Source organism: Pleurodeles waltl, chromosome 3_1 (assembly GCF_031143425.1).
Source record: "Pleurodeles waltl isolate 20211129_DDA chromosome 3_1, aPleWal1.hap1.20221129, whole genome shotgun sequence".
NCBI classification, from domain to species: domain Eukaryota; kingdom Metazoa; phylum Chordata; class Amphibia; order Caudata; family Salamandridae; genus Pleurodeles; species Pleurodeles waltl.
The window spans coordinates 478,833,779-478,847,173 of NC_090440.1; the positions used below are offsets into that span (position 1 = coordinate 478,833,779).

General features: G+C 45.6%; 1 protein-coding gene across 1 annotated transcript in view; it reads left to right on the top strand.

The window, feature by feature from the left end:
* Positions 1-13,395, top strand: part of ST8SIA2 (ST8 alpha-N-acetyl-neuraminide alpha-2,8-sialyltransferase 2) — a 355,862-nt gene that overhangs the window by 201,177 nt on the left and 141,290 nt on the right. The window contains exon 4 of the mRNA XM_069222746.1: positions 11,711-11,968. Within this exon, the coding sequence (XP_069078847.1) occupies positions 11,711-11,968 (258 nt within the window). The remainder of the gene's footprint in view (positions 1-11,710; positions 11,969-13,395) is intronic.

Genomic DNA, 13,395 nt, shown 5'->3' on the forward strand with positions numbered 1-13,395 from the left:
ATCACACAATGCGCTGGCAGAAAAAAAAGGGAAGACCACAGTTAAGGCCCGCCGGTCTACCAAGGTTGCACTTGACATAGAAGGACCGAGTGGGGGAGCAGTGATGAGGACTGGGACCAAGGCTGGGTGCACAAATCTCAGTATGGCGGTGACCTCGGAGGCAACAGATGATCAGAGATGGGAGATAGAGGATGGTGACCAATTGGCGCAGCAAGAGGCACAAAGGCAATGCAGCGTGGGCATGCCCAGTAGCAACATAGTGAACTGTAGTACATAAATGGGGGTGGTGATCAATGCACAACTTTGTTCCAATGGGCAACAGGAATCCAACAATTCACCACAGCTGGGCACCAAGGCACTTGGGTAGGGGGTCATCAAACACACCCTTTTACTCCTCCTCGAGGAACCAGTTGTGGGCGTGGGCGTGTATGGGATCAGCCTTTTTTTCCTGGGCTGTACTCCCTTTTACTGGATGGGATTGCACAGTCAGCAGGCAGGAGTGGTGCCAACCAAGGTGGCCATGGGCAACACCAAGCCTAATATGACAAACGCAGGGGGTTCAAAGGCCAATGACAAGGAGAGGACTGTGGCAAGGGAGACACAAAGCAAGGATACAGAGGAGATCAGAGCAGAGGGCCAGGTGGCCAACACAATTGAGCCTCCAGAAAAAAGCAGCGACCCCACCAGGGCGTGGGGTGGGGAAGCTTCCCAGGGGACTGAAGTAGGGAAGCCAGTGAGCTAATATCTAATACCATCCCCAATGGCCAAATAAACAGACCTGGTGTGCCTGATACCACTGGCAGTAAAGGAAAGGATATGGAGGAAGGAGTTCATAGATATATTCTCCCTCCTGGAGGTGTGGCAGGCTGGGTTAGACTTGGTCACACACGATAAAAAGGATGAAAAGGGAAGGGAGAAGTGCAGGCACAGGGTCGAGAGGAACATAGAAAACTGGTTGCGGGCCTTCCAAACCTTAGCATGTGGTTTTATTGAGAAATTTCTAGAGAGAGAAGCGGACTGTTTCTGCTCAAGCAGAGGGTACATGCAGCTCATTTGAAATATCAAGGTGATGCGTGGCTGCACTACGACAAAGGGTTCTGAGAAAAAATGCAAACCTGGCCCAGCATAGGGTGGGACCAGCAAGATGTGGAAGGGTTCGCAACCCACGTGGTGACAGCCAGGGAAGGGGTAGGCTCATGAGAACATAGTTTTCACACCTTTGGGGGAAAAGGAAAACAGGAAGTGTTCTCACATGATTACAAGACAAAGAGTCAGACAGGGGCCAAGCAAAATAGGCCCCGGTCAATCACCTTCTGGAAGTTTGAAAAAAATGAATGCAAGAGGTGGCAAGCATGTAAATTCAATCACAACTGCAGCAACTGCGGAGGTAATCAGCAGTCGAATGCAGGAGAGCAAAAGGGGTGGGGAAGGGAAGGACAGCGGTAACAAGAATTAATAGGCCAGGGGTTGAGCCACGGGGGAAGGGGATCCCAGGGAGCCCTGTGTCTTTACCCACCCCCATCTAAGCACATCAACTTTTATATTTACTCAGCAGTTACCCCAAAAGGGCAGACGAACAATTACTGGAGGAAGGTTTCACGGCAGGGTTTAGCATCACTTACAACAGTCAATTTAGACTCAGCATGTGCAGAGATTTGAAATCAGTCAGGGAGATCCAGAACATAGCCAGGCAGAAGGTGGCAAAGGAGTTGGCGCTAGGACAGCTGGCAGGCCCATTTGTAACCCCTCCCTGCAAGAACATCAGAGTTCTACCGCTGAGGGTAGTACCAAAAAAAGAATTAGGCAAGTTCAGGTTAATTCATCACCTGTCTCACACCCCTGGAGAGTCCATGAATGACAGACTAGACCCGGGCAGGTGCTCGGTGTCTTATGCAACAGTGGATGATGCAGTTGACCGAATCAAAGCATTGGGTAAAGGGGAGCTACTGGCAAAAACAGACATTGAGGCTGCTTTTTGCCTTCTGCTGGTACATCCTGATAGCTACCACTTGTTAGGGTTCCATCTGGATGTCCAATTCTATTACGACAAATGTCTCCTATGGGTTGCGCCTTATCGTGCGCATACTTTGAGGCTTTTCATCTCCATCCTGGAATGGGCCCTGTTAGAGAGGCACCCTGGGAGGGGGTGCACACATTACCTGGAATATGTTTTGATAATAGGCATGGCAGGTACCGGGGACTGTGGGGAACTCCTACAAGAGTTCAAAAGGTTGGCTGCAGAGCTGGGTGTCCCTCTGGCACAGGACAAAATGGAGGGCCGGCCACTCACTTATCCACACCATTGAGGGGGTGTACAGGATTCCTCGAGACAAGGTGCAGGAGTTGCAGAGGGACATCACACAGGTGCTCGCAAAAAAGAAAGCTACACTAGGAGAGATACAGCAGTTACTGGGCAAGTTCAATTTCATGGGTAAGGTAGTACCAGCAGGAAGACCATTTTCCAGGCAGTTAGCATGGTTATCCAGGGATTAGAAGGAGAAACACCACAGGTGAGCATTACGGAAGGGGTCAGGAAGAACGTGGAACAGTGGCTGGAATTCCTCGGTAGCTTTAATGGGATGCTTATATGGCGAACCAGCTCAAGCTCCTTACAGATGTGGCAGGGGGTGAGGGTTTCGGGGCGTTGTTAGGGCAGCGTGGATGGCAACCCGCTGGCCCACAGCATGGCGGGTAGCTGGCTTAACCAAGAACATAACGGTACTGGAATTCTTCTCTATAGTGGTTTACGATTTGGGGATGCAGACTTACAAATAGGCAGATTACCCAATAGTCAGACAACCATGCAGTAGTCCAGGCGATCAACCTCGGGACAGCCCGGTACCGCACGTGGTGTGGCTACTGCACCAACTTACGGGTTTCCAACTAAGAAACAATGTTGCGGTGAGGTCTAGGCACATTCCAGGTTGCAACAACGCCATGGCTAATGCTTTGTCTCATTTCCAATGGCAGAAATTTGAGGGAGTGGCCCCACACATGGATCCACACATCACTCCCATACCCAGACAGCTGTGGGAACTGGTGGGACTGGTGGATCTGTCATGAGGATGCTAGTGGACAACGCGCTTGCCCCCAAGACAGCAGCAAGATACAGTAAATGCTGGGAGGTGTTTCAGGAGGTGACCGGAACAAAAGGGCATGACAAGGTTAACATATGGGAGGTGCAGAATTTTATACAGTGGGTAGGAGCAAGACATGGGCACAAGTCGACCTTAGTACAGTGGCTAACTATGCAAAGTAGTCATCAGGATCGGATCCCACCAATTCATTTTACTCCAGGGCCACCATGAAAGGTTGGGGTAAGTTACAGCCCACCCGGTGGGATCAACGCCTTCCAATCGACTTTGCTTTATTGAGTTGGTTAATTGCTATCCTGCCACAGGTTTGCAGGACAAGACATGAGTGCTGCTTCTTCAAGGCAGCCTTTACACTGGCCTTCTTTGGGGCGTCCCGGGTCAGCGAAATCGTGGTGCCCTCCAGGTCGTCATCAGGGGACTTTTGCTTGCAAGCATGGGATGTGATCATGGGGGAGGGATGCATGACGATCTATCTTTGCCGGTCAGAGGCTGACCAAGGGGGAAAAAGGAATTACTTGAAGCTTTTCTGCATGGAGGAAGGCACACTCTGCCCAGTATTCAAAATGCGGGAATACATTGGGCCTGGCATCCCCAAAGAATCACCACTTTTTCGGCACAAGGACGGCTCCTGCCTCAGCCGTTTCCAATTCAATGCGGTTTTGAAGATGGCCATTGCAAAAGCTGGGCTACTGCCAGAGAGGTTAGGGACACACTCCTTCTGCAAAGGTGCAGCCACAACAATGGCAGCAATGGTCTCAGTGAGGACTGGATCAAGAAATTGGCTCGCTGGGCATCAGAGGCTTTTAGGGGGAACATCAGACCGGGCTCTCCACTAGTTTAATCCCCCGCTGTCTCTCACCTTTTATTTTGTTACACTGCAGGTCTCACTGGAGACGAGCACAAAATATGGATTATGGGTCACTCTTATATATCAAAGGCACAGCACTGGGCAAGGACACATGGGAGTAGTGACAGGCCAAAAAAGGGGGTTAGCAGAAGGCTGACACTGCACTTGCAGCCCGGCAAGGAGCCACCCACCACAATCGGTAGCAAGAGAAGCCTAGCTACTGGCATGCTGTCTAAGAGGTCCTCATGAGAATAGGCTGTGCAAGAACATTGGCGATCAGTCACTAACAAGAATACAGGAACTCAAGGGGCAGAAACGGACATGGCATTGAACTTGTATAATATGATTGCATGTTTGCATTTGTGAGTCTGAATTTGTGAAGTTAATAAAAAAACTGCGGCCATTTTATGATCCAAATTGACTCCCCCATTCATTGAAGGAAGCAGAGAGGGAGGGTATGGAGTTCATAATGGGATGGCCTAGGAGGGAAAGAGTTACTTGCCCATCTGGGTGGGGTTTGTGTTATTTGCTTGGGCAATCGAATTCATTCTCTTGTCACTACACCAATCTGAATTTAGGCACAATCGATCAACCACAGATAACATCGTCACATTAAAACTTCTTATAGATAAAACACTACAAAGCTTTGTTGATTACTCATCAGCCCTCAATAAGGCGAATAGATCAAAGTTATGGGAAAAACTATCTAACTGTGGCATCAGTAAGACATTACTAAACTTCTTAGTTTTTCTGCACCAAAATACGTGGCTTGAAATCAGATTAACAAACAACATGTTTTCCCCCAGGATGACCACTAGTAATGACCTAAAGCAAGGCTCTATTTTAGCGCTGATTTGTTTTTCTTAGTTATACCTGCTTTAGCTTTACATTTGGACCACTTTAGTGGACTTGCTCCAAAACTAGGAAAGAAGCTTATTCCTTAGTTAGCCTATGCTGATGGCATCGCACTACTCTCACTAGCTTCTAGCTGCCTCCAAAATCATCTAATTAAATTAGAAGAATTTAACTATACCAAATATTTAAGGAAAAAACTTAACAAAACAGATGCAATGATTTTTAGGAAGCCCAGGAAAGGAATGAAGTGGTTCGTTAATGAGACATGTATTGAAGAAGTAACTTGGGTGTAACTGTTAATAGTTGTCTATCTTTCTCTGTACAGTTTCAAAACAGGCAGAAAGAAAACCACCATCATCCCTAAATCCGTGAAAAGACTCGCTAGCAACTACGGGGGGAAGGCAATCATGCTCGCACTCAATATAATCAACCTGAAAATGATGCCAACGCTATTAATTGTATCCTGATTTTGCTTTCAATAACATCACAGTGAATACCCTCAATAAATTCCATAATAGTGAGATCATGTCTTTGTGAGCCTGCAGCATTCAACGCCACAGACAATACTTCAACTTCTACTCTCCCTACCAGCTTTGATAAATCGGCAACACATGACCAAGTTACATTACACTTGTGACTATTTAGCTTCAACAGAGGAGTCTCTAAAACAACTTATTGCTGACAAACTAGGATATGCAGAGATTCCAGTTCTATGCTGGGTCTAGTCTCAGTTGGGTATGACTTTTATTTATTGAGTGACGCCAGCAGGCTCAATGGACAAACACAGGGTGTGGGATGGGTCCTACTCCCAGGGAAAATGGAAAAAGATAGGGAACTGGTGCATCTTAAAGCAAATGATATTAGTGAGAAAGCTAGGTGTATAAGGCCGTGGTAAAATATAGTCTTGAAATATTAAACATATTAAAAACTGCCCCATATACTACTGTATCAATATATTCAACAATTACTGTAATGTGTAAATAGCACAGTGCGACAAATTCAGGCCCTTTAAAATGTTTGCTCACCCAGTGTCTTAAACTGCCTATTGCATCAACTGTGAAAGAAACTGCTCTAATCAGGCTTCAGGAATCACCCATAACTGCTGCGCAATTAGTCATATAGAAATATGAGCAGACAGGTCTTTAGATGGCACCAAAAAAGTGGGGGTTCACCATAAGGGAATATGTAAAATAAATTTCTGTGATTTCCATAGTGTACTACAAACCGCTATTTTTGTTTCTCTCTGAAATGTTACTGCATACATAAATATAACACGACAACTGACATACACCTAAAACATTTCAGTACTATTAGCTTTGTCAGCTTTGTTATCTGTTCAAGATAAATGAGTAACAACGATTTGTTATTAATAACATTGGAAATGTTTCAATTCTTAAATTTTGAGATACATTTTGAGTTAAATATTAATGAGGCCTGTGGAAGGAGTATTGGTCTTTAATTATAAGCACTTTATATTAGCTATGTATGACCTTTTTCTCTGCACATCTCGACCATCTGCTCCTCTTCAACCTCCTACTTTTGCTCATCAGCACCCTCTTTTGACTCTCCCCAAATGCACTTCTTCGCATCTTCCTAACTACACCACCCCAAAACATACACTGCTCTTGCTCACATTTAAGCACTTTATTTTCTTTTGCTTTTGCCTTGTAAATGTTTTGACATCCATGTGTAGCCCCTTCACACATATTTACACAGAATTTAAATTGCAACTGTGTGCTTTGCAGAGAGGCCAACCGACTGGCAGGCACATAGCTTTGCCCCCTTCAATCTCAGGGCCAAAGCTCTCATTCAAAACCCGTCATAAAACACTTAGCACAACTGAAAATATGCACTATACAAGAGTCATAAGATGTGTGAAAAATACAGAAACACAACATGATGAAATACTCAAAACTCTTGTGGAATGCAAGATTATGTAAAATGTGAAATAAAAGAGCAACTAAACCGCTGACATGCATTACATTAATGTTCTAAAAACATTAATTGGTCATGAATGTACCCATGTTTTTGGCATTATGAAGATAGGGCCAGTTTTCATCTGTTTAGGGTGATCACATCAGAAGGTGTTCACTCGATAGTGAGCAACACAACAGCCCTGTATGCCAGAGGAAGGTACTCCTCTCACTGTGGCCAACTGTCATGATCCTGGATGAAAGGATAACTGCCATGACAAGCGGGTCTAGCCCGCCAACTACATCTGACTGTTTCCCCAAGGATTGAAGGACGCCACTGAGGACATCTCCCCCTATCTGGAGCTCCAGTGGAGATTCAGAGAATCTCCCCCCCCCCTTTTGCAAGGGGAAGAGCAATTTCCCTATGGTGTCCGCCAAGCAGGTCCTTTTTGGATCACTGGAAACTGACTGGCAGCTCTGCATGACAGCAAGCGCCTGTGCCACCAGTTGCTGTTTTGTGCATCGTGAGCAGCCTGATTTTGCCATGCAGGATCCAGACTTGGGCGCACCCAAGGAGATGACAGTCAGACTGAAACCGGCCCTTTGGGGCCCTGGGGAATTCACTGCTGAAGATGTTGCCACACCATAGACACTTTTGACTGAAAACCTGAAGAGTCTGACTAATAGCTTGCATTCCCTGATGCAGCTACCATGGAATAGGGAATAACCCTGAACACATTAAATGAAGGAGGGTGAGACAGGGATTTGCCTGACAACTACTAGAGCCCAGCCCTTTAGGTCGATTGGGTTGTTACTTCAGAATGTCACATTCTTTTGCATGTGTAGAGCTGGAAATCAAATATTACTTTTTCTTATTAAAGCAAGCACTCCTCTGGGCATTCATTTATTGCTACTTATCTGCAAATTTGAGATATAAGACCTCTTTCTACATTCTCCTGCCTACCTCCCTCCCCCTGAGGAAGTTTTGACTGTTCGACCACAGCTACCATTAAGTGTCAAGTGCAGAAGGGGTACTTGACCTGGTGGGTAGGATGCATGCATCAAGAGTAATAGTCAATGGTTTTCCTCCTTCTTCTTGTGTTTGTCTCACCCCAGTGGATCTGCTTAAACCCATTTTTTATTAGATATGTTGTAGATTCCACTGCTTTCACCGCTGACCTGAAGGATTTGTTTTCTTTATTTAACGTTCAGCAGCTCACTTTCCTCACTCTCTCCCATTTGCCAAAGTCTCAGCGCCCCCACTCCAAGTTGTTTCTGTCACTCCCCCAATTCCCATTGGGCTTGTCTGATGATCTCCCATTCCTTCTCTTTCTAACCTGCGCTCCCTGCTTTATTGTTTGTATCATTTTTCTAACTATTTTTATGACATCCCTGTGCATTTCTACCGGTCTGCTCCTTGGATCCATTTGTGTATCAACATGATCATCATTTATTTGTTATTTTTCCATTTGAAAATAGCCGTCAGCCATCTTGGAATTGTAAATTAATAATAAAGTATAACAAAAAAAATCCAGGATGCTCTCTAGTACATTAACATGTGTAATTGTAAGCACAGTGCCAAAGCAAACAACCATTTGCAAAGCCAAACACCTTTGCACCTGGTTACTACAGGCGAAACTGACTGGATTTCAGTGGCGGTTTCTTCATGAGGGCGTCGGGGCTCCGCCCTCGTAACCGTAAGAAAAAAAAAAAGAAAACCCTCGTAACCAAAGTGAAAACAAACTCCCCTAACTCCCTCCCTAAAACAAATGTACACACCTCTTTCTTGCTTGGGGCTGGGGCCTGGCTCGGGGCTACTGTGTCACATGACATGAGACTGGCAGGATCAGGCCCTCCTCTGACTGAGTCTATGTTTGCCGGGCTGACAAGCTCACAGCCTGAGGCCTGTGAGGTCATCAGCTCGGCAAAGACATAGCTCCGAGGACCAGTCTCCACCCCCTATTGACGTGTGGATAAAGTTAGCCCCGGACGCTTCAGGCTGAAGCCCTGTAGCGCTAGGGGCTTCACGTCAGTCAGGAAGTGGAGGATGGTCACCCCACCCTTTCTCAATTCGTCACGGAGGGTGGGTCTAGCCCTGTGACAAGTTGGGAAATGGTGGGCGGGGCTGCAGACAGCAAGCTCAAAATCGAGTCTGCGCAGTTTGTGCACTGCTAGCAAACACGAGGTGTTTGCTTCCAGTGCTGCGGTTGGGAGTCGGTTTCGGATGGAAGGTAGACTCCCAGCCACACGCCAGGTGCTTGGCAGGCCTCCTGCTGCTCCTGAGCCGCCCAGCCCACACCAGCAGCAGCGCGCGTGCTCCCTCCACCTGCCCTCAGAATTAGCAGCACCCCGGCCTCGCCGCACGGCTTCCAGGCGCTTTGCGCACGGCTTCCAGGTGCCTCGTGGGCTCCGGCACCGCTGCCGCCCTTGCCTTTGTGCTCCTCTCGCCCCCAGAGGACCAGGTGGATGAGACAGGATGGCACCTGCCTGCCCCCCGGCCTTCTGCGACTCCTTCTGTGGGTAGCCGGGACCCAGAGGAGCCCCTGGGGGCAGAAGACGCCGCGTCGCCCCTGGTAATCAGTCTGCCTCTGCCCCCTTTGTTGAAATAATGCTGGGGTCGGGTTACAGGTTTGCGCAAACTTCACTGTTACGAAGTTATTGAATTCCAATTGGAAAAGCTTGCTCTTTGTTGCCGAATGCGTTGTGTTCACGGCCGCTTGCAGAATGCTGGGCCTCATGTCTATGTACTACGGCAGTGCCACACCTGCAGCTTTCTGTTTGTGGTGCCTACTCCGCAGCGTGCAAGGACTGATCATCCTGTTAAATAAATGTAAGTAAAATGTTTTACTCTAGCCATCTCCAGAATACCATTTGAAATGAAATAGGGTAGGAATTAATAAGATGGAAATCACTTTTCTGCATTGCGTTGCTTCAGTTTGCTGTAAAGTATGGCCTGGCTGATATGTATGAGTTGCTCATTCACAGGGAGAGAAGTTTTAATGCTGCTTCGGAAAAGCGTGTACTTGTTCAGGACACAACTTTCTAAGAGGCCCCCTTTTCAAATGTGTTGTGCTCAGCACTGCACGTTGGAATGGCCGTTTTGTGACGTTATGGAATAGATGTGAATTTGCTGTAATCACATATCCTTCTACACTTCTGACTGGGTTAATACGCAAAGGCTTTCAAATCATAGTTTTCTTTGTTATTTTGAGCTACGGGCACGTTTCTTTCTTTTGCAGCCTTCAGGCAGAATGTGTTTTATAAGACATTGGAAGCAAGCGCAAAGCTCCTGTCTGGAAGTACGATATACCTCTTGGTGCCAGTGACACTCATCTCATTTCAAATGTATTGTGTTCAGTGCAGCGCGTCCACATTCTTAGTTATTCCTGTGTCTGTGCATGTGGGGCGACAACTTCGTCCTTCTTCTGTCGCGTGTGGTAGTTGTTTCCATGGGTGACAGCCAGTGTGCCTCAGACAACTGTGGTGCCTCTGAATGCGTGTTTGTGAAGCAGGGCATATCCAGGAAGAATACATAAAGGTGGGAGCCGGACATGTATACTATTCCTTTCTGATGGGGCCTCTTGAGCATGGTGGTTGTTCTCTGGCATCTCTGCTCTGCTAAGGTCGGTTAAAGGGGCTTGTTTGTGGTGCAGAGGGCTATTTCTAATAGGGCTCACTGAAACCAGTTAAAAAGTAAACAGTGACGCTGTTTCCAAGATGGAATGCAAATGCAATGAGGTGCAGTGATGGTTGTATTCAAAAGCTCAGACTTTGTCTTTCAGTTAGCATTGATTTTGTTTAGTTACATTTGCTTAACTATGTTGTTTCTCTTGTTTGTGTGCTATGCACCTTTGAAACGCTTGGTTACAAAATGCTGGCACTGCTGTTTCACCAAAAGGAGTAGGTTAAGATTCTTGGAGGGGGGGAGAGGAACGTGGTTCTCAAAAGCAAATAAGAGAGCATGTTTCTCTTGTCCTGCTTCTTGATTGGTTTCATTTGGCTGCTTCTGGCATGGGATTTCCTTGATCAAAGTGATTTCTAAATGGGGGAGGGGTTAAGAGACGGCATGTGGCCTCGCCTCAGTAGGGCTGTAGTCTGCTGTAGTGTAAACATTGGGAAAGGAAACCCCAGTCTTGCTTTTCAGGCACATTAGTCAGTCTGCACTTCTTGTGTTGTGTGACCAGGAAGTTAGCACTTCAGATGTGCTATGAAGCTTGATCTCAGTCATAGAAGACCTTATATGTATAGTGTGTGATAGATGTACAGCTAATAATATGCTGAAGCTTTTGCTTACTTGCAAAGCAATTAAAGTACCTTCTAAAAATAGAATATTATAATGGTAATTGATGTAGCACTGAGGGGAGCTGCCCATCATACACGAGCCCCGACATCTGTTTTACAATGGCCGTGCACTTGAAGACTCAGATTATGTACTTTATAGTCTCTCACTGGTCTTTCAACTACTTTTTTATTAGAATGCACCCATACAAAGGGCTGTGAATCGTCCGATGTGTGCAGGTAACATAATAAAAAACATTGCTTGTTGCACTGTAAAATTTTCACACTACAGTAAGGGAACAATTTTCATTCTGTAAAATATGGAGTATTTTTCATGTATTTAAAAATTTTAAGTCCATACTATCATAATTGCTTTATAAACCGTCATGCTTCATCAAATTTTCTTAAAAATGTGTGATTTTCCTAATCTTTTTTTCAAAAATTTCCCTGGGGTAGATGCCCCCTCCAAAGACCCTTTCTGAAGGTGTCACTCACTCGCTTCGCTTGCTCGCCAGCCAACACTCATCAACAACATTTACGCCCCACCACATTCAAATGTCACCAGCCGCCACTGCTGGATTTGCAAATGATTGTTAGTTCTTGGGGTGCTTTATCACACATAACCTTTAAGTTAAGAACATAACACAAATTACAGTACTTTGATTCCTGATGTACTTGGAACTTATCGAAGCATTAATATTATTTCTGTAAAATCTTTTCAGAAAACAGATATTGAAGTTCTTAGATGCAGAACGGGATATTTCCATTCTGAAGGGGACGCTGAAGCCCGGTGACATCATACACTACATTTTTGATCGGGACAGCACCATGAACATATCGAAGAACCTATACGAGTTGCTACCAAAGATTTCCCCATTGAAGAACAAGCACTTTAAGTCATGTGCAATTGTAGGAAACTCAGGGATCCTGCTTAACAGCGGCTGCGGCAGCGAGATCGACGCTCATGATTTCATTATCAGGTATGACCACTGATAACTTCCTCAAATAGGCATTTTAAAATGATGTTTCAGTCTTTATTGTATTATGCTCTCCCACACGTATTAAATGCAATGCCACATTAGCAGCAGAAAGCCTGCCTGCTACGTATGTTCACATTTTTTAGTTATGGATTTGTTACGAACACAAGCTAATTCGGTTTTGGTGGCCTGCACAATAATATGAGAACCACAATGCTTTCATCTACCGTGGCGATAACTTCAAAGTGTAGTCTTTTGGCATCATTCATCCCGCAAAAACGTATGTACTTGGACGTGCAAAGCTGAAAGAATATGTTTACACAGGGATTACAGTGCACTGAGCACCCACCTCAGATCATTGATCCTGTAGGCATGTTTGACATTTTAACATACCAAATAGACTGGATCCTGTGTGCACTAGGCCAGCTCCCTATGACCTTGGAGTACAGTTGAGGATTGTTTCTTTTTTGGTGCTTAAATTCACCTTCCTAAATATACTTTCGTTTAATAAGTCATTCAAATGTATAATACATGTGTTGTTTGTTACGATAACTAGATAGTTCCATGTGGGTATTACCAATTGATGACATCTCTCTGAGCTAATGTGCATGACAGCAGAACCAGGACAGGAATGGGCACCAGCAGAACCCCTTCCTCCACCTCAGAGATGCCACACACATCACCACAGGTAGGTTGGAGGCAGTAAGATCTGGAGGGAAAGGAGTTGACAAGTCTGCAGCAGGATACATTATTTATCAAAAGTTACAATTTTTTATACAGGGCAGCATTATTGCTTACGTCTACTTTACACAAAACATAATGGGCTTGGGCCTTCGGGTTAGGTTTGCTCTAAAGAAATACCATATACATTCTTACAGCGCAATGTAATCTGTGAAGTAAACTATGAATATGGGGCATCTGTTTTTACCTAAAGATTTGCAGTAGTACCAGTGTTAGATCTGACAGCCTTAGGGTGGTCTTCCCCCAACGTATTGCCTGCCTCCCTCCCTCCCTTCCTCCATTTTATTGATCTCATTTCTGCACACTTTACCACTTTTAACCGGTGCTAAAGTGCTTGTGCTGTCTCCCCAAACCATTGTAATATTAGCTCATACCCAATAGGCATATTTAATTTACATATAAGTCCCTAGGAAAGTGCACTAGATGTACCCAGGGCCTATAAATTAAATGCTGCTAGTTGGCCTGCAGCGCTGATTGTGCCACCCACAAATGGAGTCCCTAAACCATGTCTCAGGTCTGCCATTGCTTGGCCTGTGTGTGCAGTTTTGACTGCCACTTCAACTTGGCTTTCAAAACAACTTCCCAAGCCTTAAATACCCCTTTTCTTCCTTATAAGTCTCCCCTAAGGCAGGCCCTTGGTAAGTCACAGGGCAGGGTGCTATGTAGGTAAAAGGCAACACATATACTTA